Source organism: Enoplosus armatus, chromosome 7 (assembly GCF_043641665.1).
Source record: "Enoplosus armatus isolate fEnoArm2 chromosome 7, fEnoArm2.hap1, whole genome shotgun sequence".
Lineage (NCBI taxonomy): Eukaryota > Metazoa > Chordata > Actinopteri > Centrarchiformes > Enoplosidae > Enoplosus > Enoplosus armatus.
The window spans coordinates 15,579,624-15,602,636 of record NC_092186.1 but is presented as its reverse complement, the minus strand read 5'-3'; the positions used below and the strand labels follow the sequence as shown (position 1 = coordinate 15,602,636).

The window sequence follows — 23,013 nt, the reverse complement described above, 5'->3', positions numbered from 1 at the left end:
ATAAGCATCATCTGCACCAGAGCAACCAGTGCTGGCACTCTCATAAAAGAAACTCCACTGGACGACTGACTGTGTTTGATTCCACCGGATTGTTACTTGGCAGTCCACGCCTTCACAGCGCAAAAAAAACAAGGCTTTCTGAGAATAAACCTAGCGGAAATCTGCCCTCTGTTAAGAGTCTTTCTCTGTTTCTTCTTCTTACTCTGAGCTGGACTGAAAATGGAGCTCTCTTGTGAGTCAGTGAGATATCCTGAAGACAGAAGACCGGCCAGTTGCAAGGTATGTTGGGGGAATTAATGCATCATTGCAAAAAGTAGCCTATTTGTGTCCATGAATTCGAGTTACTTATACAGCAACTAGCTATTATATGCCCACTGAAAGTGATGTTTTTCTGTGTTTAGTTTGTGGAGCTCCATGTGCTGTATGTGCCAGATGACCAGTGGAATGTGAAGCTCAATAAAGTCCCTGCTGAAGCCATAGAGAGCTTCATATCCGCCGGCTTTATCAGGTAAAACTGCTGGAAATGTTTAATTTGGAGGATAAGAATTTTTATTAAATTGTAGTCTAATTGCAGACATGCAGGTCTCAGCATTGTTGCATTGATTAGGACGTTTTGTCATCAGGTAATTCAGTGGTGTAATGTATTCTGATTCCATGTAAAAGTTGTATATTGCATTCAAAAATGTTCTTAAATTTTAACATACATTCATTTGTAGTAAAGGAGTGTTAGACCATTGTTGCAACATGTAAGCAGTATAATGTCGTAGCTGGTCAAGGTGCTGTGATGTACCGTTGGATTGTTACAATTATAGAAATGCATCATATGAACATTCTATGTTTAGAGTTTTAATCTGCAAAGTAACCACAGCTATCAGACAAACACAGTGAAGTAAAAAGTACAACATTTTTCTCTGACATCTTGTGGAGTGAAACTACAAAGTCTCACAATAAGTGTCAGTGTCTCAATGTTTTGAAGTACAGAACAGCACGTGAATAAATGTACTTTGTTACTTTCCACCTGTCTCATACTTGTTTTAAAAGCTTGATATGATAATAGTATTTAAACATTTGGATTATTTTTTACTCACAGCGTTTAGACAGTAAGAGGTAACTGAAATCCTCTGAAACTGAGACTAGAAACTGTTCTGTGTTCTGTTATCTGTGTTTCTCCTGTGCTGTCACTTTGCAAAAGTAGTGTAAAAACACATGTTATAACCTTTTTACGATTATATTTCATTACAGTTGAGTTATCTGAAAATCTGCTTTTCGTCACTGTGATGTCAGGGTTTATCCTGATATCACCCTGAAAACTCTGAGGAGCGAGCTGGGAGCTCTTCTTGGTGCCGAGAGGAGCATCGACAAATTCTCCTTCCTGAAATGTGTGGGGCGCAGTTTGGCACTGGTGAGTGCAGCTGGCTGTTTACTGTGGTTTTCTATAGCTGGTTGTGTTTCAACGGGCAGACAGTAGAAAGAAACAATGCAGACAGTTTGATTAACAAGTTCACCATTCAAGCTGCTACACTAAAGTGAGAGAGAGAGAGAGTGAGCACAGGTTTTACTGCCATGCCTCTTGCAACAAGCAAATTCTTTCTTATCACAGGTCAAGAGCAAACAGGAGAGGGATCTGAAAGTGAAAACGTTCGCTCCACCATATGTATGTAGAATCATTTAACAGTTTTTTCCCTCTAAAATTTGTGACTGTTTTTTGGCATAGTTTCACACATCACTGACAAAAAAAATCAGGGTGATGTAAGTTTAAGAAAGAAGAAGGTTATGACATTTTCTAACATTTTTAGTGAGATTTTGCCTTTTTGGTATTATAGAGAAATGTGGTTATCTTCCGATTTCAGTAATACTTCATCTGCTTCATTATCTACCAATTAAGCTCCACTAATGTCTCGCCGCCATCTGTCGACAGGCCCCACAGCCGGAGCTTTACCTGCTGCCCGCTGTGGAGAGCGACAGCAGTGTTTGCTCCCAGTCTCTCACCCCAGACACCAGCAGCAGCTCCCCAGACCACCAGACCTATTACCACCCTCCCAAGACGTGCAGTCTGCCAGCAGGAACAAAGGAGCCTGTTAAATTCCCCCTCATCCCCCAGTGTTCCCATCAGCCACCTCCCACCCCCAGCCTGGAAGAGGAAGAGGAGGAAGAGGAGGAGGAGGAGGAGGAGGAGGAGGAGGAGGAGGAGGAGGAAGAAGATGATGAGGAGCAGAGCTATAGTTCTTCAGAGGCAGAAAGAGAAAATGAAGAAGAGGGTCTCTCTTCCAACAAGTTACAGTGGGCAGAGCAGGAATGTTGCCCAAGGCAGCCTCAGGATCAGAGGGCACCACAGCTTGTTTCACAGAATAAAGGTACAATATACAACTTTTGCTCTGCAACAAAGAATGCATTATCTGCTCTAGTTGTACAAATTTGCAGCCTGACACTTTACATTCATCTTGATGGGATATCTGCTTTGAAATGGTATCTTGCCCAAATCTGAAAGTGCAGCTTCCTGTACCTTGCTGCCGACATTCACCATGTTTTAGAACAGACCTTGTCACACATCTCTCGCATTTTTGCTGCCTAAATATCCTTGCGGTAAACGTGAGAAGGAAATGGCGATTCAGTCCTGTATATCATGCTGCAAAATATCATCTTCACTGAAAAGCCCATTTCAGACAAAAACACAGACTCAAAATGATGGGTAATAAAGTTTTTATTTGTTTTAATGTGAAAAGACAAATATATTGTCACTTTGAAAATGATCCATTGGCACTTTTTAATATGATTAACCAGGTTTATGCATCTGCCAGTACATATTTGTGCATATTTCAAGCCCTTTTTGAAACTAATCTTGTGGATCTCACATCACTGTACTAAGCTCTTCAGTTTCTATATATCTACAGCTTTACAACGGTGTGACGCCGATTCAACTCGGGTGAAGGAGTCGCCAGAGAAAGAAGAAACCTGTAGAAAGAAGAAACCGCAGCACAGACAGAGCAGAGCGGCCAGACATTCAGGAGTAGCCCCGTCTCTGGAGGACAGAGATTCAGGCTTTTCCCTCACAGACGGGTGCTGTGCAGCTGAACATTACTGAGAGCCATTCTTGTACTCTGCAGTGAAAACTAGTACTACTACTGCTGGTTGTTCTAACAGTGTGTCTGTCTGCAGGCTCGGGAAATTAAAAGATGCACTGAAGTCCATCAGGAGTAAACCAACAAGTGGAGTAATGTATAGTATTATATATGTGCCTGCATTTTTCAACCTTAAAACATGTCTTCTTCAGTCTTTCCTCTTGAGCGTAAACCTGTGCGAAAGATTTTACAGGGTTTTTAAAACAAGCAGGAAGTGTTCAGTTTGTTTGGTGTAGTGATTAGTCCAAATTCCACTGCCAGTAGGTGGGTCTAGTGGAGAGCGTGAGGTCTCTGAAGTGAACAAAGAGTCCATGAAAATCCCATCAGATGAAGACTCATGTTGTTGTATTTATTGCTTGTGTTAAGGCCACAGAAAGTCCAGCGGTGTTGTCTCAGCCTGTCCGCTGTACCTCTCCACCACCAGGTCTTGACGTGGCCATGGTCACTCAAAGAACGGCTGACAGTAAGCGGTGACTTTGGCCAAATACCAAGAATTAACGTTTTTTTTTTAACACAACTGACGTGGTTTGTCTCTGTTAGGAGAGGAACTGATCGAGGAAATCAAGGTGGTGAGGGAGGACAGAAAGCAGCTGGAGTGGACGAGGCAAGAGTTGCTTAGAAAGGGGAAAGATTTGTTGGCTCAAAACAGACACCGCAGGAACCAAGGTGAGCATAAAATACTGTTAAGTTTTTAAGTTTGCCAGCAGTCTGTGAACCAAAGAACTGTCCTCATAATTGTTCCTTATGTGCTTCGACAAACATGTAATACATCGGTGTTTAGCTTCAATTTAAGGATAAATATTCTACTACAAAAGCGTTGCCTTATAGCTAATACCAGGTTGTAGAAGACAAAATCCCTGGTGTTTTAATTGCAGGTGTCAATAAGACAGAGAGAAAGTAAAAATGTCATTCTTATATTTTTGAACAGAAGGTCAAATTTGTCAAAAGTAACTAAATTCTTCCCCTTCAATGTAAAGCACGGGACAGTTGGAAGAAGAAATACTTTGAAACCAAGAAGGCCACAGCACCATTGGAGGAAAACCTGAGAAACTTACAACAAGAGCTGGAGACGTTTTACAACAAACTTCTGCATCAGCTCCAGGCAAGAGATAACAGAGGGAAGCCAAGACGACAGGGCAGATCGTCCATAAGGGTAAAATGGAATCTCTGTATTTGGATGAATAACTTCTAAAATATATTCTTTAGTAGATTAAGTTCAAATATTATATAGTTTCCAAAGAAATTGGATATACTGAGTGATATTTTGAATTGCCAATAAACCATTTTCAAAGCATATAGTTTGACTTGAAGCATATCAGCAAAGCCCTGGAAGTGCAACACCTGTGCTTTTCCTTGTGCCTTACTTCCTCTTTTTTTTCAAACTTTAAAAGTCATGTGATCAATGACTGATTGTAAGATCATTAATTTCAGAACGAGCTCATCATTCATATCATGACAGAGAGCCATGAGATTGACAACCTGAAGAGGAAGATAGAGGACGCCAAGATGAAGCTTGTAACAGAGATAAAGGTAACTAATCTTCTAGGAATCTTTCCAACTGTTTCTATAACCTATGAACAAAAGAGACGTGGAAAAATTTGCTAAGTAGCACACATTTGTGTCCCTTTAACATCCTACAAATATTGGTAACACACACTGGAAAGTGCAATTATTCCATAAAAATGTTCTACATATGGCACTGACACTAGTGGGAACTACAGAGCAAATCAGCATATTTGAACAGTCAATACATAATTATTTGATTATTATTATTAATCCCTATATCCACTTCGCAACAGTCATATTTCATACAGCCCAAAATCACACAGAGATCTGCACTGATAAGCAGATATTAACTCTGCCTACACACATGTACATTTCATTTCAAGAAACCCTTCATCTCTAATGTCTCATTTAATGTTAAATGAGTTCCTTTGTTCAGGCTTGAAGGCCTAATAGCTGGTGTGCCATCAGGTTGAGAATGTCATTAACAAACCATGTTATTTTTTCATGACGGTGTAGTTGAGGAAACAGGCTGCCACAGAGCTGAGGGCCCTGAAGGCTGAGCTGGCCCAGAAGAAGAGCCAGTCCTCTCATCCTGGTCTCACAGCCTCTGTAGGCTTTGGAAATACCACACGGGACAGACCACAAGTTCAAAGCACCTCCGTCTAAGTCCGCATCAGTAAGACTGTTGTCTGGCCTTAACTCTACACACAAGACTAACTGAAAAATGATTGATGTTATGCAGTTGTACTTTCTACATGGCTTACTGTACCTGAGTTTTGTATTTTTGTGCTGTTGCTTTTTCGACATTTTGTTATTACTTCATGTGCTGTTTGGTGTGATTTATTGGCAATGTTGATACTGTTGATTTATCTTCTCAGATTTCTCAGGTGCTATAAGCTGGTTGGTAAAGGAACATAGCTAAAACTAAAATGTTTAATTGGTTATGTAACTTCAATGATTTACAGATTCATCAGAAAATGTTTTATTTATGAAAAATACAAAGTGCACAGATCTCAGTAAGCTCAATCAAAAATACTGTGTTTGTGTACGTCACATTAAAAAGATTGGTTGTCTTTCTTCAGAGGATCACGGTCATTTCAGTTAGCACAGAGGAATGTCGAAGACGTAAATACATTCAAAGACAACAGCAATAAAAGCCACAATAAACTCTTAAGTGCAAGTATGCACCCCTGAACTGAGAGGGAAGTCACACCCCATTAATGTTACAAAGGGATATATTGACTTAGCAACAAACAGTGGGCTCAGGGGTGATGTAAATTTCTGCAGCAGTGTTAAGTGTATCCCAGCTAGCATCCTAACAGTGCATTCCACATCATCACGGTCTGCTGCCTGGCGACCGGTTCATCGCTGTAGTCCAAGATGTTGCCATTCCACATGCCAATACCCCTCAAACCTTTAGATTTTACCGAGTCCGCCTTGGGACAAATACTCTGTGGGTCGTCATACCAAACCTGATGAATCTGTCCTTTCTGGTCCTGAGGGGGGAAAAAAGCAGATTATAGACAATAAAATGAGGATGGATGATGGCACCATCTTGTGGCATGAGAAGACTTTTAGGCCCAACAAGAAGGCATTCATCAGGAATGTTTTACGGCTGTTTCGACATGGCAATTTGTTTTGTTTGGGAAGTGACACTGTGGTAGCTCTGGTGGACGCCGGCACTCCAGATAAACAGCCCTTGCCTGAAATGCCTGCCTGATTTGTTGAGTCGTAACTTATTACGAAGGGAAGAGGTAAAGCCAATTGAGCTCGAACTTGGCAGACAGACAAATAATCTTAAAATAAAAGGCGCCCACTTTGCTAACCAATGCAACATATAACCCAAACTTAGTTGTATATTTTTAGGCAAATTAAAGCAGAATTAAGACATAAACTATAAACAAAGACAACATACCTTATAATTGAAGTAAGGAGCCTGCTGCTTGTTGTCCCAGAGCCGGCCTGAGAATGAGATGTTGACCTGCTTCATGATCCACTTGTATGTTTTCTGTCTTCCAGCTGCATCGCTGCAGGGGGCTCCACGGAAAGGGACTTTGGTTATAGAACATGTTCCCTCCTGGTTTGGGAAAAGACATTAAGAGATGTCTGTGTATACATTTCAGACAGAACATCTTACGATATATTGCAACAATAAAATAAGCGTCAGTAAATAATAGTAGTCCGGGATGGAGGAAATATCCTTAAGAAAAATCACGAATAAGAAAAGATAAAAGGATAAAAGAGTTCAATACTTTAACTGGGTACGGCTGTATAATTTCATTGTGAACATTGTAATCTTAAGGTAAGGTAAGACAATTGAAAGTGCTTTAAATAATGCATTAAACCATAAGGCTGGTCATTGTCAACAAACAAAAGTACCAACACAATGCCTTCCTTAGTCCGTTTGTCAATACTTTCTGACTTCTCTACACTGTCTGTAGCTCTAAGCCATTTGTTTCTACTGAATGAATTAACTGGGCACTGTATGTAGTAAGAAGATTTGTTGGGAACTATTTTGAGCCACAGATTAATACATGTTTAGAGCCCCAGTGCGCCTTTCCAGCAGCAGTATGGTGTATGTGGGATTGACTCAAAATAAACTACAGTGCCCACATTTATGGTAATGAAAACATGTCATCCAGTGCTAAATGCTAACTTCAGCATGCTCACATGTTCAATGACTAACATGAAGCTGATGGGAATGTCATTTTTTTTGCAGGTATTTATTTGGTCATGAACCAAAGTATTGGACAAATTCAATTTTTGACCAGAGGATGGCGCTGGATGAAAAGTTAATGGATCACCATATTTAAATATCATCCTGAGGTGGACATGTCTGTGTCAAATTTCCCAGCAATCCATCCAATAGTTGTTGAGATGCCATTCCTAGAACAATGCTGCTAGCATGGCTGAAAATGTAGAATATTATCAGACTTATTCGTTAAAAACATTCAACAACCACAATTTTAACTGTGTAGCTTTTAAATGAACAATATCTCACCTGGGACAGGTTGAGGCATGGGTAGTCATAGCCGTACCATGGCACTCCCATCACTAGCTTCTTTGGATCGATCTTCAGATTCAAATACTGGTCATAAGCTTGAAAGAAAGACAACAGGCATTTCATATAGTGGTGATGAGTAAGTCTGCATTATTCTCATTAATTACTAAACATCTGGACAACAAACCATTCAGTGTTTGAGAGAGTGGTGCATTTGCCATTGCAATACAGTCCCCCATGATCTGGCTCTGTTCATCATAGGACATCACAAACAGCAGGTCGCAGGATTCAGCGATGGTAACGTAGTCATAGCAGCGCTTGTCGATACATTTTGGTGACCAGGCAACGTCAAACGAGACCTGGAGATAAGATAAGATAAATATCAGTGGGATGGATCTTTTCAAGATCTGAATAAGACTGAGACGAGGCTATTGCTATTGAGGGTGATGGAGGGGTTTGAGGCTTTCCCAGAATTGATTACATCCAAGCAACATGAGAACCTTGTCAAACCATTGTCTTCACCTGGGAACCTGGGATCTCCCTGTGGAAGGCCTCAGTGGTCTCTTTGACCAGGTCTGTCAAAGCATAGTATTCTGGCGAGCCCTCCTCCACTGCATGTTCGATGTCGATGTTGATCCCATCCATAAATTGACTCTTGGCCAAGTCGACCTTCTCTGTTATCCACGCCGTCCTGTTTTCTTGGTCCACAATGTAGGAGAGGGGGACGTCACCTTTTCCAACCAACAAGGAAAGAGAGACATGGGCATTATTACGAGGACAATGGGTCAAAGAACTGTTGAAAGAATATGGAAGTAATTGGTTAAAAGAATTAACCTCTATATATTGTATTGTAGCTTTAGCCTCTGAACTTTATAAAAGTACTGGTCAAAGAAAGGATAATGGACTAACTCAACAACATTAACTTATACTGCAGCAAGGAGAGAAATGTACTCTACCTTTGAGTACAACCCGAGCTCCTTTGGAGTGAGCGTAACACATGAGTTCAGCATCATATTTTCCAAACGTTGCCACTGTCGTCACCATGCTCCAGTTGTAGGACTTCCATGTCTTCCCACCCACGTCAAACACAAACACCTGAAAGAAACATATAGACGGTACAGACACATGACTGTAAGATTAACTGCTCATACTTATACACCATTATTGTCCCACTTTCTTTTAGCAACTGGTTTATTTATTGATAAATAAAGGAAACATGTAAGAGACTGTTAGGAAACTATTAGGAACACAGCAGGGTTGAAGGCTTGTGTGACTGCAATATGTTTCTATTTGCAGCTCTGCTTGCAATGGGGCTGCAATTAACCATTATTTGATTATCAATTCATTTATTGATTATCAATTAATCATTTAGTCTAGCCTGTAAAGCGTCGAAAAAAGTTGGAAAAGTAGTAGCGTAAAGGAGGAGTTTGGGCAAAGGTACTTGGAGTAGACTTGGCACAGCCCAACCCTATAAAGTAAATTAAGTGACTGATGTTTCACTTTGCAAAAAATAATGTGAGGTAAATTTAAAAAACACAAACACACCACCAAATACTTCCTGAAAAAAAGATTGTGTTGCTTCAAAGCTGATGCACATTTAGTTCAATAACAATGGACATTTTGACTCACAGTAAAAGCACAGCTGTTTATAACTCCATTGTAAGAGTATCAGTAACCCATACCAGTGTTCAAAATCAGGGCTCTAGCATATTTAACTAGAATGCAGCTGTTAATGCTATTAAAGTACACTTGTGTTTGTCTAGTCAAAATGTCTCCTGTGAGAAGAGTCTATTAGTAGTATTTGTCAACTTTAAATATTGAACATTTATGATTGAACAGCGACAGAGGGTTGTATTTTCAATAAGCACTTTGATATGTGAGTTTTGAAGCAACAGGAGACACCTAACAGAAGTCCAAGAGGCCACATGTGCCCAAAAAGGGGAACCTTGTCAAATATCACACCATCATAAACCAAACACACACTGACTGCATGGACAAAGAGGAACAGCAGTCCCAATTTGAAACTTACCATATAAACTATCAGTTCAGCAAACACTGCATATTGCAATGTAGCCAGTACATTTATAACAGCGCTAATGTATCTCATTATTCCTGTAACTTTTAGTCATTTTTTATGAAATGGGTCTAGGTGTTAGGGTTGGGTCAATTCCTAAAGTAAAAAGTAGAGTTGACATTTTTAATTTATCAATTCGTTTATGAATGTCTCGAGTTGAGGTTTTGTAGGTGAGTATACCAAAAGCATAACATTTTATAGACTTTCATCATAAGATCCAATTTTATTACAGCCATGACCATTATGTAAGAGGTTTGTGATATAATTGTAAAATAATTGTCAGCACCCATCAGAACCCCCCTCATCTCCTTTAATTTATAACAAACAGCAAAAGGACCTGATTAATTATTGTATCTTCTTTCAGTCTTCTGAAACTATTATCAGAGGAGATATTTCAGTATATCTCAGTTAAAGCTAGAAACCGGTGGACGTTTGCAAAGTGAATTAGCTTGCTTGTATAAAATAATTTACTGATAATCGCTAATTTATGTATTAGCAGCAGCTCTACAGTGATGAACAGTATGTTTAAATACTAAATCATCAGTAATGTGTCGATGTCATGTGCTGCAGGTGGAAGTTCAACAACGTTGAAATTTTGTGTCCCTTAGTCGTGTTTTCAACAAGCTAGCTTAATTAGCTAACGTGAACTACCTCAAAGTCTCTGTCCTCGCGGATCTGTTGGCAGAGCTCCGGTCTCTCACACGGACAGACGGCAGCTCTGCAGACCAAGGCTATCGACGACAAAAACAAAAGAAACAAGTACATTTTTTGGAGCAGGGGGAGGTTTAAACCGAGTGAAGTCCGTCCAGTCGGAGTCTGAACTATCAACAAATCACGTTACCCTCATCACTTCTGTACGGAGGCTGACGTGGTTCAAATTTCTTCCGGTTAGCGTACACCTCCAGGCTGTAAGTAACCAAAAGTATACAAAAAGTTATCATTAATATATGAGTTGCATTTTCATTCCCATCGAACATTAATATAAACTTGTGTAGTAGTGTCAAACAAAACCTAGAGGACAGGTTTCAATCATAGACGTATATAAATAAATAATATAATAATAAATATACAGTCTATTATGGTTTCAACGTCATGTATATCAGTGCATATTGAAGCTTCAGTGTACTGTTTGAGTTCGCCAATCCAGAACATGTGGAGCCTTCATGGCACAATGCTGTCACCAATGTGGCCTTTAAGCTTTCATACATATCTCTCACATACTGTACTGAAGTGAAGGGACAAGCCCTCTCCAGAAAAACTAGTGAATACATTTTTTTCAAGTTACAATACAGCAAAAACAAGTTAGAGGTTTTCAAGTCAGGGCCTCAATACATTTGCTGAAAATGTTCATTTCCTACATACATTTCATGGCTTTTCATTTCCTCTACTCATTTTGGTCTTATATCAATTATATATGCATAATTCCAACAAACTCAATGTCTGTAACACTTCTGTGGGGAGATAAAAAAAATCAGAAGAAAATGTTTTAACCAGTCAGAAAATTAGGGGGGGGGGGGGGGGGGTTATATTACTACTATTAATAGATTTAATAGGAAATGCCTTTTTGCTTCAAATAAGTGAGTCAATTATATACTCAATTATTATACACAGGCTTGGATTATAGCAGGTAATGCTATACATGCTCTTCAAGAGACAAAACCCCCGGAAAGCTGCTGGACCAGACTCCATCTCCCCATCCTGCCTGAAGAGCTGCGCCGATCAGCTGTCTCCGGTGTTCACGGACATCTTCAACACCTCACTGGAGACATGCCACGTGCCAGCCTGCTTCAAGGCCTCCACCATCATCCCCGTCCCCCAAAAAACAGGGCCCACAGGATTAAATGACTACAGACCCGTCGCCCTGACCTCTGTGGTCATGAAATCATTTGAACGCCTGGTTTTGTCCCACCTCAAATCCATCACAGACTCTCTGCTGGACCCCCTGCAGTTCGCCTACAGAGCCAACAGGTCTGTAGACGACGCCGTCAACTTGGCTCTACACTTCATCCTCCAGCACCTGGACTCCGCAGGATCCTATGCCAGGATCCTGTTTGTGGACTTCAGCTCTGCCTTCAACACGATCGTCCCGGCTCTTCTTCAGGACAAGCTCTCCCAGCTGAACGTGCCTGACCCCACCTGCAGGTGGATCACAGATTTCCTGTCTGACAGGAAGCAGCACGTGAAGCTGGGGAAACACGTCTCAGACTCGTGGACAATCAGCACCGGCTCTCCTCAAGGCTGCGTTCTTTCTCCCCTACTCTTCTCCCTCTACACCAACAGCTGCACCTCCAGTCACCAGTCTGTCAAGCTCCTGAAGTTCGCAGACGACACCACCCTCATCGGACTCATCTCTGGAGAGGATGAGTCTGCCTACAGGTGGGAGATTGACCACCTGGTGACCTGGTGCAACAGCAACAACCTGGAGCTTAACGCTTCAAAGACAGTGGAGATGGTTGTTGACTTTAGGAAGAGCGCAGCCCCACCCGCCCCCATCACCCTGTGTGACTCTCCAGTGGACACTGTGGAGTCCTTCCGTTTCCTGGGCTCCATCATCAGCCAGGACCTCCGGTGGGAGCTGAACATCAGCTCCCTCATCAAGAAAGCCCAACAGAGGATGTACTTCCTGAGGCAGCTGAGGAAGTTTAACCTGCCACAAAAAATGCTGGTTCACTTCTACACTGCCATCATAGAGTCCATCCTCACCTCCTCCATCACCGTCTGGTACGCTGCTGCCTCCACCAAGGACAGACGCAGACTGCAGCGTATCATCCGCTCTGCAGAGAGGGTGATCGGCTGCAACCTCCCATCTCTTCAGGACCTGTACTCCTCCAGGACCCTGAGGAGAGCAGGGAAGATCGCTGCCGACCCCTCCCACCCCGGACACCATCTGTTCGACCCCCTCCCCTCTGGCAGGAGGCTGCGGTCCATCAGGACCAAAACCTCCTGCCACAAAAACAGTTTCTTCCCCTCTGCAGTCAACCTGACAAACTCACACTGACCCCCCCACCGAACACAAACACAAGTTATACATTATATTAACGTACACCGCCCCTGTCCCCACTGCGTTACATTAACGCACCCACCCCCTACTGGACACTTTATCTGGACATTTTACTTTATTCTGGTCACTGCACTGTTTGTTATTTATCTATTTTTATTTTTATTCTTATTTTACCTTTTATATTCTACTTATTTGTTATCGAAACAATAGCACCATCAGACCACGGCAAATTCCTTGTAATGTATGTTACTTGGCAATAAACAGTTTCTGATTCTGATTCTGACATACTGTATACAATATTTATATTTCATCTTCTCATGCCAGTTTTACTGTTTTGCAGGACAGTTGTTAGTATCATTTGAAAACATGCAAACATGCATTACACTCTGAGTCTGGTTTATATTAATTTGTGGTGTCTTGTAAGCCAGGCAGGGAATAAATCTTTGTGTGACCCAGTAATAAAAAAGGCATCATCATCATCGTATGAATTTTCTTTTGATGACTTGATTTTATTTTCAATTCTCAACTTTCAATTTGATAATTTTGAAACTTTGTCACAATGAAAGTTAAGTAAACATATGTTGGATTGTTGCCTTTAGAGTCAGCAGTTCCTAGATCAAGTTGACAAAGGTTGTGACAAGATTACAGGCCAGGACACAATGACATTTTATTGAAAGACTGGAGCCGCCACATGTTTACAATACTGAAACCTTTCTATGCTATCATTTTGTAATATTTTATTTCACTGTCATGTTTTTTTGTGAGTTTAAGTTATTGGATGCTTCAAAACTGTAATGGTTTAATTTTGGCCATTTATTGAATAATAATACATGTCAATTAAATTTCTTTGATATTGCTGTGTAGTGGAATGTATTAAATATTTATAGATAAATATTATAAAAAAGTGTAAAATAGTTTAAAATTGCATCGCATTTCATCTGTTTGAAATGTGTTAAGCCATAGATGAGAGAACATCTGTGGATTTTGGAAATCAGGCTGTTTGTGCCAGGTAAGCCAACAGTCAGGTTCAGATAACTTTCATTTGTGTTGTACTCTGTCTAATCTGCATGGTCAGGGCATGGTAATGTCAATGAAAGCTGATATTTAGTTAATGATACATTTCGACGGGCACACAGTCAGCATAAACTGCCTTTAAAAGGAAGCCTCTGTTTTCAGTTGTCCACATTCACCAGCCATGAGGGTGCTTCTGCTAGCTCTCACTGTTGCCGTTGCGGGTGAGTATGTCTTTATGCTATTAAAAGTAATTCAACTTAGATTTAACTGAAAATTTGATGAATTTTCTGAAACTCTTTTTGTAGAATGAGATAATAGCACAGCCATAACGATGACTACAGGGTAGCAATTCTACAATGATACTGTGTTTTATTAGGACAAAAATAAGAAAATTAAAACAATTATGGCTGAAAAGAATTGTGATTTAAGAGAGCCACCACTGCACTTGCTGACGGTTTAACGTTGTTGATACTGTATATAACAAAAGCAAAAACAGTAAAAATAGACATGGCCAGTTAAATACAATTTGGAAAAAAGATGGTATATACAGTATTACATTTCCATTTTCCTTTACAAAGTTTATTTTCACATATCTTGTTTGTCCCTTATGAACACTAATATAACATTTTATTCCATTTTTGTAGCGGGTCACCAGGCCAACTTGGGTAAGCGGTCATTCTGTTACATAAAATAAATTCAACAGTTTAAAAACATTTAACAACTGATGTGTAAATACAGAAAGTTTATGTTTGTCATTGTCAAAGTTTTATTGAAATACAAATGCATTCACTAGTTTGTTTTCTTGTCTATTGTTGCAGCCCCAGAGTTTGCTGCTGGAAAGACATACGTGTACAAATATGAAGCATTGCTTATGGGTGGCCTGCCTGAGGAGGGTCTGGCACGCGCTGGAGTGAAAGTGCGTAGCAAAGTTTTGATCAGTGCAGCGACTGCCGGCACCTTCATGCTGAAGGTAAAGATTTAAGATTAGTAACAAGTGAACTAGGATAATGATTTTCCATGAGGCTTACAAACAATCAAGTGTTCACAATTCATTCAACATGTCACTCTTCCTCACAGCTTGTAGACCCTGAAATCTTTGAGTACAGTGGCATCTGGCCCAAAGATGCTTTCATCCCGGCCACCAAGCTTACCTCAGCCCTGGCTGCTCAGCTCTTAACACCCATCAAGTTTGAGTATGCTAACGGTGTTGTCGGCAAAGTTTTTGCACCAGCTGGCGTCTCCGCAACTGTGCTGAATATCTACAGGGGAATCATCAACATCTTCCAGCTGAACATCAAGAAGACTCAGAACGTCTATGAGCTGCAAGAGGTACAAAAATAACTCTTGTACACCCACAAAATGCAGCGATACTCAAACTGACAAACTGTATTTTCATTTTTGTGAACTAGCCTGGAGCCCAGGGTGTGTGCAAGACTCACTATGTTATCAGTGAGGACGCAAAGGCTGACCGCATCCTGCTGACCAAGACCAAGGACCTGAACCACTGCCAGGAGAGAATCATGAAGGACATCGGCTTGGCTTACACAGAGAGATGCGTTGAGTGTGAAGCTGTAAGTGTAAATTCACTCTCACTTCATACTCTCTGACAGTCTCGTGAGATTGCTGGTGTGATGATATTGTGGGTCTTGTCAATGCAGAGAGGAAAGACCCTGAAGGGAGCTGCCGCCTTTAACTACATCATGAAGCCAGCGGCCACAGGTGCTCTGATCTTGGAGGCAACTGCAACAGAGCTCATCCAGTTCTCACCTTTCAACATCTTGAATGGCGCTGCCCAGATGGAGGCTAAGTATGTGGTTTAAATGAACAAGAAGAGTGCAACAACAGTGTCTTAAGCACTAATCTCAGCACAAAGTGTCACAATGCAGATTGATGTAGTGCTTATGTATATTCACAGGCAAATCCTGACCTTCCTGGAGATCGAGAGGACCCCAGTTGAGCCCATCAGAGCTGAATATCTTCACCGTGGATCCTTGCAGTACGAGTTTGGCAGCGAGCTTCTCCAGACACCCATCCAGCTTCTGAGGATCAGCAATGCCGAGGCTCAGGTACTTCAGGAAATATTCCCTCTTAATCAGATTTTTTGTTGAATTAATCCTTTAGCAACAAACTTTAACATGGGAAATATTTCGTTACTCGACAGATTGTTGAGATTCTGAATCACCTGGTGACCTTCAATGTGGCCAAGGTCCATGAAGATGCCCCTCTGAAGTTTATTGAGCTCATCCAGCTGCTGCGTGTGGCCCGATTTGAGAGTATTGAGTCCCTCTGGACTCAGTTCAAAGTTAGACCCGATTACAGGTAACTGCAACTTTCATTCAAAGAAGAGCCATGAACAAGCATGCCAGGGATCATATACTAATATAATATTCATCATTCCCAGACACTGGATCCTGAATGCTGTCCCTGCCATTGGTACTCATGCTGCTCTGAGGTTCCTCAAGGAGAAGTTCCTGGCTGGTGAGCTGACTATTGCTGAAACTGCTCAAGCCCTGCTGGCATCTGTGCACATGGTGACAGCCGACCTGGAGGCCATCAAGCTTGCTGAGGCAAGTAAAAGCTAAAGGTTTTCTTGGGTATTTGCAATGATGTGAGAACTAGGACACATAATCAGTTCTTTATTTTCACCTCTCAGGGTCTGGTTATGAACCACAAGGTCCAAGAAAACCCAGTTCTGCGTGAGATTGTCATGCTGGGCTACGGCACCCTGGTTGCTAAATACTGTGCAGAGAACCCAGCTTGCCCAGCTGAGCTTGTGAGGGTGTGTATCGTTTGCACGTGTGTTTTATTTAACGGAAATTCCGTTATAGCATGAGTGACATTCATGTTTTTCTGTTCCTCCCACAGCCCATCCATGAACTTGCTGTCCAGGCTGTTGCCAGAGGTGACATTGAGGAGCTCATCGCCACACTCAAAGTTCTGGGTAATGCCGGACATCCTGCCAGCCTTAAGCCAATCATGAAGCTCCTGCCTGGCTTTGGCAGTGCTGCTGCTGGTCTGCCACACAGAGTTCACATCGATGCTGTTCTGGCCCTGAGGAACATTGCTAAGAGGGAACCCAAGATGGTGAGACTACGTTTCCTGATTCCTTCCATTACTAAGAGTGAATACATGTAAGACCTGTTTAGTTATGTGCTGTTTTATTGATAACATTCATTTTTGTGAATTAGATCCAGGAAATGGCTGTTCAGCTGTTCATGGACAAGGCCCTCCACCCAGAGCTCCGTATGGTTGCTGTTATCGTGCTGTTTGAGACCAAGCTGCCCATGGGTCTGGTGACTACTCTTGCCGATGCCCTCTTGAAGGAAACAAATCTGCAGGTCGCTAGCTTTGTCTACTCTTACATGAAGGCCATGACAAAGAACACAGCCCCTGACTTTGCCTCTGTGTAAGAACTTCAATAATATTTCCTTTTGCAGTGTTTGTTGCTATTAAAGCACATGAAGTCTCATATATTTTAATGTTCTACTTTCAGTGCTGCTGCCTGTAATGTTGCTGTGAAGATCCTCAGCCCCAAATTCGACAGACTGAGCTACCGCTTCAGCAAAGCTCTTTATTTGGATGCCTACCACAGTAAGAGCACAACAGAATAATCATTTGTCATCAGAGATTTCAGATTAAAACCTTTGGTTTGACGGTTCTTTAATTTTGCCCTGCAGACCCCTGGATGGTCGGTGCTGCTGCCAGCGCCTTCTACGTCAATGATGCTGCAACTGTTTTGCCAAGAGTCATTGTGGCCAAAGCTCGCACCTACCTGGCAGGAGCTTATGCTGATGTTCTTGAGGTATGACAATCACGTCTTACACAGCTAGTTAACACAATGAAAGGCTCTTATATATCTGGCATGTGCCTCCCATTCTTTTACACTTTTGCACAAATCAATCATTACAGCAAAAACAAGGAAATTAAGCTAGCCCTTTGAGTTATTATTATTAATAATAATAATAATACTCAGGCTGTTTTCTAATGCCAACAATCTTAAGGTTACCTTAACATTAGATATAATGTTATCCATTGAATGTTATTCAATCTGCTTCAAACACGCTTAGTTAATATGGCTATATACACCTTGCATATTATATTTTTAGTAATACTTTTAAAAAGACTTACCCATCAAATGCTACTTTTGTCAGCTTGGAGTGAGAACTGAGGGAATCCAGGAGGCCCTTCTGAAAATCCACGAGGCCCCAGCGAATGCTGACAGGATCACTAAGATGAAACAAGTTATGAAGGCTGTAAGTTTAAGGGATCATTCCGATCCTAAACATACTTTTCTTCTAAGAACTGTGTAATCAAAGCACATTTTGTTCATAGAAGCTACAGTGTTTCATTTATTGTTTTCTTCCTTGCACAGCTTTCTGAGTGGAGGGCTCATCCTTCAAGCCAGCCCTTGGCCTCTGTGTATGTGAAATTCTTCGGACAGGAAATTGCATTTGCCAACATTGACAAAGCCATTATTGATCAGATTATTGAGGTACAGCATCTTCTACCGCACAAATGACTGCTAAGTAATAGTTTTATTATGCATTATGCACAGATATGAATATCTGATGTCTTAGCAACTGTATGTTTACAGCTTGCCAGTGGACCAGCCATTCACACTTATGGCAGGAAGGTTTTGGATGCTCTGCTGTCTGGCTTTGCATTGCATTATGCTAAACCAATGCTGGTTGCTGAAGTTCGTCGCATCCTTCCCACCACTGTTGGTCTGCCCATGGAGCTCAGTTTCTATACTGCTGCTGTGGCTGCTGCATCTGTTGAATGTAAGTTCTGTTGGTGTAGCTTAATCGTTGCTGATTTGAGAAAGTGATTCATACTGATACTGACAAATGTGTTGTTTTTCATAGTCCAAGCCACTGTGACTCCACCTCTGCCTGCGAACTTCCACGCTGTCCAGCTTCTGAAGTCTGATGTCAACATGAGGGCTGCCATTTCACCAAGGTAACCCAGCTGTAGTTCCATCAAAAATCAAAAACGAATGTATTTTGTATTAAAGTTGATATTTTCTGTCCCTTGCAGTGTTTCCATGCATACCTACGCAGTTATGGGAGTGAATACTGCTTTCATCCAGGCTGCCCTGCTGTCAAGAGCCAGAGTTCACACAATTGTTCCTGCAAAGATAGAAGCAAGAATTGACATGATTAAGGGCAACTTCAAGCTTCAGTTGCTGCCTGTTCAGGGCATCGATAAGATTGCATCTGCACTGTATGTACTTTCCCTTGTCACCAAGTAACATGTATTGCTCAGTTTTGAAGTTTGTTTTTGTTTTTTTCAAACTATTTTTCCTTTCTCCAACAGTGTTGAGACTTTTGCTGTTGCAAGAAATGTGGAAGACCTCGCAGCTGCCAAAATCACACCAATGATCCCACCTGAAGCTGCAGCACGGCTGTCAAGGGAGACCTTCACTTCAAAGATTTCAAGGATGGCATCCTCTCTGGCTGGTGGCATGGTGAGTTTGATTCACTTGACCACCTTTTCTCAACATCTACCCTGTTCCAAATTAATGTGGTGACCTGTTTTACAGTCAGCATCATCTGAGATCATTCCAGTTGACCTGCCAAGACAAATTGCCAGAAACCTGAGATTCCCCAAGGCCTTCGAGAAGAAAATGTGTGCGGCAATTGAAACCTTTGGAATCAAGGCATGCACTGAGATTGAATCTCGCAATGCTGCCTTCATCAGAGACTGCCCACTCTACGCCATGATTGGAAAACACGCTGTCTTGGTTGAGGTTGCCCCAGGCAAGTGAAATAGATGACATTCAATTACTGATATAAGTCATTTTGTAAGAAGTTGCTAAAAAGTAATGTATCTAATCATTTATTTGGTTTCAGCTGCCGGACCAGTCATCGAGAAGATTGAAATTGAGATTCAGGTTGGAGATAAAGCAGCAGAAAAGATCATCAAAGTGATTAACCTGAGTGAGGAAGAAGAAATTCTCGAGGACAAGAACGTCCTGATGAAACTCAAGAAAATCCTGGTTCCTGGCCTGAAGAACAGCACAGCTGCTTCCTCCAGCTCCAGCAGCTCCCGTTCAAGCGTCTCCTCTTCATCATCATCTTCCTCCAGCTCCTCTTCTCGCCGCAAGACGGTCGACGTTGTTGCTCCCATCAGCAAGACATCAAAGAGACTAAACAGCCGCTCCAGCAGCTCCTCCAGCAGCCGATCAAGCCTTCGCACAAGCAGCTTCAGCTCCAGCCGTTCATCTCTCCAGTCCAGCAGCCGCTCTTCCAGCTCCTCCAGGTCCAGCTCCCTGTCCAAGGTGAGACAACTTCACCACTGAACATGTAAAAACAGAAGAATCAAAAAGTATGTGCAGGAATTAATCTGCTTCATTTTCCTATTGCAGCAAGAACTGTATCAGATGAAGTTTACCAAGAACCACATCCACCAGGTAAGTATCAGACTGTTTTGTAAAGAGCATCAGACAGCCACATTGTGTGCTCTTGAGCAGGCTAAATGTATGCTTTCTTTGTTCGCAGCATGCCCTCTCCACAGCCCGTGCCAATAGCAAGAGCAGTGCCTACAGCTTCGAAGCCATCTACAATAAGGTAAGTCATCAGACGAAGCCATTTACAGTCTCTTGAATTCAGTGGAAAAATGTTAAACTTTCATTAACATCAACCTCTGGTTTGCACTTTAAGGCCAAGTACCTCGCTAATGCTGTCACTCCTGCTGTGACCATTCTCATCCGTGCTGTGAGAGCCGACCACAAGGTTCAGGGATACCAGATTGCAGCTTACTTGGACAAAGCTACTTCCAGACTGCAGGTCATTTTTGCCAACCTGGCCGAGAATGACCACTGGAGAATCTGTGCTGATGGTGTGATGCTGAGCAACCACAAGCTGATGGTACAAACTTTGAGATGGGAACAGTTGTTAGAAATGTGTGTGTGATGATTGAGATTCTAACTCTGATTAAAATTTCTCTCAGGCCAAGATTGCTTGGGGTATTGAGTGCAAACAATACGAGACTGAGATCACAGCTGAGACTGGTCTCGTGGGTCAAGAGCCTGCATTGCGCCTGAAAGTGTCCTGGGACAAACTTCCAAAGAGCATGAAGCGTTACGCAAAGAAGTAATGTCACAAACTTTCCACAATTACAATCATTTTCATCTGTTTTATAAAGCCTGCAAAACAAAGTAATGAATTCATACATACTCTCTGCAACTAACTTTACTGTCATAGACATTTGCAGGAATTCATTACTTTCTTTTAATGAGATTTAGTTTATTAAAAGCTTAAGAAAATAACCTTAACCTTTATGTCTGCCTAGGCTCTCTGAGTACATTTCTAGCATCGCTACGCAAATCGGAGTAAGCCTAGCAAAGATTAAGAATGTTCGTAATCAGGTCAAACTGACTGTGGCTGTGGCTTCTGAGACAAGTCTGAATGTTGTGCTGAAGACTCCAAAGGTGCAGTTTTATTGCCCATCTTTTACACACATACTTTGTCACCCAGTTTGTATACAAATGCTCTTCATAATCATTTCGATTTCATATCACAGAGGACCATTTACAAACTTGATGTGGGCCTCCCTATTTCTCTGCCATTGGGAGACACTGCTGCTGAGCTGGAAGCATACCAGAGCAACTGGGCAGACAAGATCTCCTACATGCTCACCAAGGCTCATACAGGTGAGAACATTTAAAGGAACAGGTTTTACTGAACAGTCAAGCTGATCAGTAAATGGCTAACTGACTGATAATTCCTTTTTTATTTCTGCTCCAGCTGAGTGTGCCATGGTCAAAGACACACTGATCACATTCAACAACAGGAAATACAAGAACGAGATGCCCCATTCTTGCTACCAGGTTTTGGCTCAGGATTGTACCCCAGAACTTAAATTCATAGTTCTGCTGAAGAGGGACCAAACACAGGAACAGAACCAGATCAATGTGAAGATTGCAAACATGTAAGAAAAAACAGCATTTATATCTAAACTGTGGGAATTGTCCAAAAAATTCAAATTCTAATTAACTAAAATACATGTATTTCAATTGTTTTTCAACAGTGATGTCGACATATATGCAAAGGACAGCGCAATCATGGTGATGGTCAATGGAGTAGAAATCCCCATCAGCAATCTGCCATATCAGCATCCCGCAGGTTTTTTATCTATTAATTAAAATTTAACTGTCATGCTAAAATTATTCAATTTGTTGAGAGTTAAAAAATCACATGTTTACATATATTTGCATTAATTTTAGGCAAAATTCAGATCAGACAGAGAGGTGAGGGCATTGCTCTCCATGCTCCCAGCCATGGTCTTCAGGAGGTCTACTTTGATCTGAACGCATTGAAGGTGACACAACAAATCTGACTACATCTTTTAGATTTTACTTTGATTAAAATTTGCATTAATCTCCACACTCGTTATGGTGCAAACGCTGAACTGTTTGGGGGGTTTTTCAGGTTAAAGTTGCAGACTGGATGAGAGGACAGACCTGTGGACTCTGTGGAAAGGCTGACGGCGAAGTCAGACAGGAGTACCGCACACCCAACGAACGCCTGACCAAGAACGCAGTCAGCTACGCTCACTCCTGGGTTCTGCCTGGAAAGAGCTGCCGTGATGCCTCTGGTAATACTTACAGTACCTGTTTTCATGACATTAGAATGTCATTTATACTCAGAATGGCAAAATGCAGCATATACAGCACCAAACACGTATTTCAGTAGATCATAGAAAAAACTGTCTAGAAACAATGAATATAAGAAGTAGGGTTCAACTAAGGACTGCTGTAGGTAAACATATGTATATTTACAATCCTTACCTTCCTTTTTCACCCTTTTCCAGAGTGTTACATGCAGCTCAAATCTGTGAAGTTGGAGAAGCAGATGATCCTCCATGGCCAGGAGTCCAAATGCTACTCTGTTGAGCCTGTGCTGCGCTGCCTGCCCGGCTGCATGCCAGTGAGAACCACCACCGCCACTGTTGGCTTCCACTGCCTGCCTGTTGGTGAGTCTGCAAGAAATCACAGCTGGTTCACAAAACTGAATTACACTACATCTGTCATGTTATCTTGTACAGTGCCTGACTGCTTTACCCTCTCCATTTTTGCAGATTCTAACCTGGATCGCTCTTCAGGTCTGAGCAACATCTATGAGAAGAGCATTGACCTGACGGAAACGGCAGAAGCCCACCTGGCCTGTCGCTGCACCGCCCAGTGCACTTAATCTCCTTGCCTTCAGTCACATTATGTTTGTTTCATGCAAATATTGTTAATTACTTTATTTGTACTGTAAATTTAAATAAATTGCAGAAGCATGTGAAGCATATG

General features: G+C 41.7%; 3 protein-coding genes across 3 annotated transcripts; 2 read left to right on the top strand and 1 right to left on the bottom strand.

The window, feature by feature from the left end:
* Positions 1 to 207: 207 nt before the first annotated feature.
* On the top strand, positions 208 to 5,682 carry spata1 (spermatogenesis associated 1). The gene is given in 12 exon segments (XM_070908946.1): positions 208 to 279; positions 402 to 508; positions 1,285 to 1,402; positions 1,601 to 1,654; positions 1,919 to 2,354; positions 2,892 to 3,057; positions 3,157 to 3,211; positions 3,486 to 3,618; positions 3,660 to 3,785; positions 4,097 to 4,272; positions 4,551 to 4,649; positions 5,142 to 5,682. Coding segments are annotated over 12 exon segments (1,680 nt in total). The 5' UTR covers positions 208 to 219; the 3' UTR covers positions 5,292 to 5,682.
* Positions 5,592 to 10,479, bottom strand: ctbs (chitobiase, di-N-acetyl-). The gene is made up of 7 exons (XM_070908945.1): positions 10,352 to 10,479; positions 8,583 to 8,721; positions 8,149 to 8,357; positions 7,814 to 7,985; positions 7,627 to 7,724; positions 6,541 to 6,702; positions 5,592 to 6,121 (listed from the first exon to the last, which is right to left on the bottom strand). The coding sequence occupies exons 1-7, from the start codon at positions 10,463 to 10,465 to the stop codon at positions 5,933 to 5,935; spliced, it is 1,083 nt and encodes a 360-aa protein (XP_070765046.1). The 5' UTR covers positions 10,466 to 10,479; the 3' UTR covers positions 5,592 to 5,932.
* A 3,417-nt stretch (positions 10,480 to 13,896) lies between these two features.
* On the top strand, positions 13,897 to 22,909 carry LOC139287291 (vitellogenin-2-like). The gene is given in 33 exon segments (XM_070908258.1): positions 13,897 to 13,944; positions 14,509 to 14,685; positions 14,793 to 15,044; positions 15,125 to 15,286; positions 15,374 to 15,522; positions 15,631 to 15,781; positions 15,877 to 16,034; positions 16,117 to 16,282; positions 16,369 to 16,494; positions 16,581 to 16,799; positions 16,904 to 17,121; positions 17,209 to 17,306; positions 17,393 to 17,517; positions 17,867 to 17,968; positions 18,088 to 18,207; positions 18,310 to 18,496; positions 18,581 to 18,674; positions 18,753 to 18,938; positions 19,032 to 19,174; positions 19,283 to 19,474; positions 19,568 to 19,773; positions 19,861 to 20,127; positions 20,216 to 20,284; positions 20,378 to 20,584; positions 20,667 to 20,809; positions 21,009 to 21,147; positions 21,240 to 21,369; positions 21,464 to 21,647; positions 21,747 to 21,841; positions 21,943 to 22,037; positions 22,148 to 22,313; positions 22,530 to 22,691; positions 22,797 to 22,909. Coding segments are annotated over 33 exon segments (5,049 nt in total).
* Positions 22,910 to 23,013: the final 104 nt, after the last annotated feature.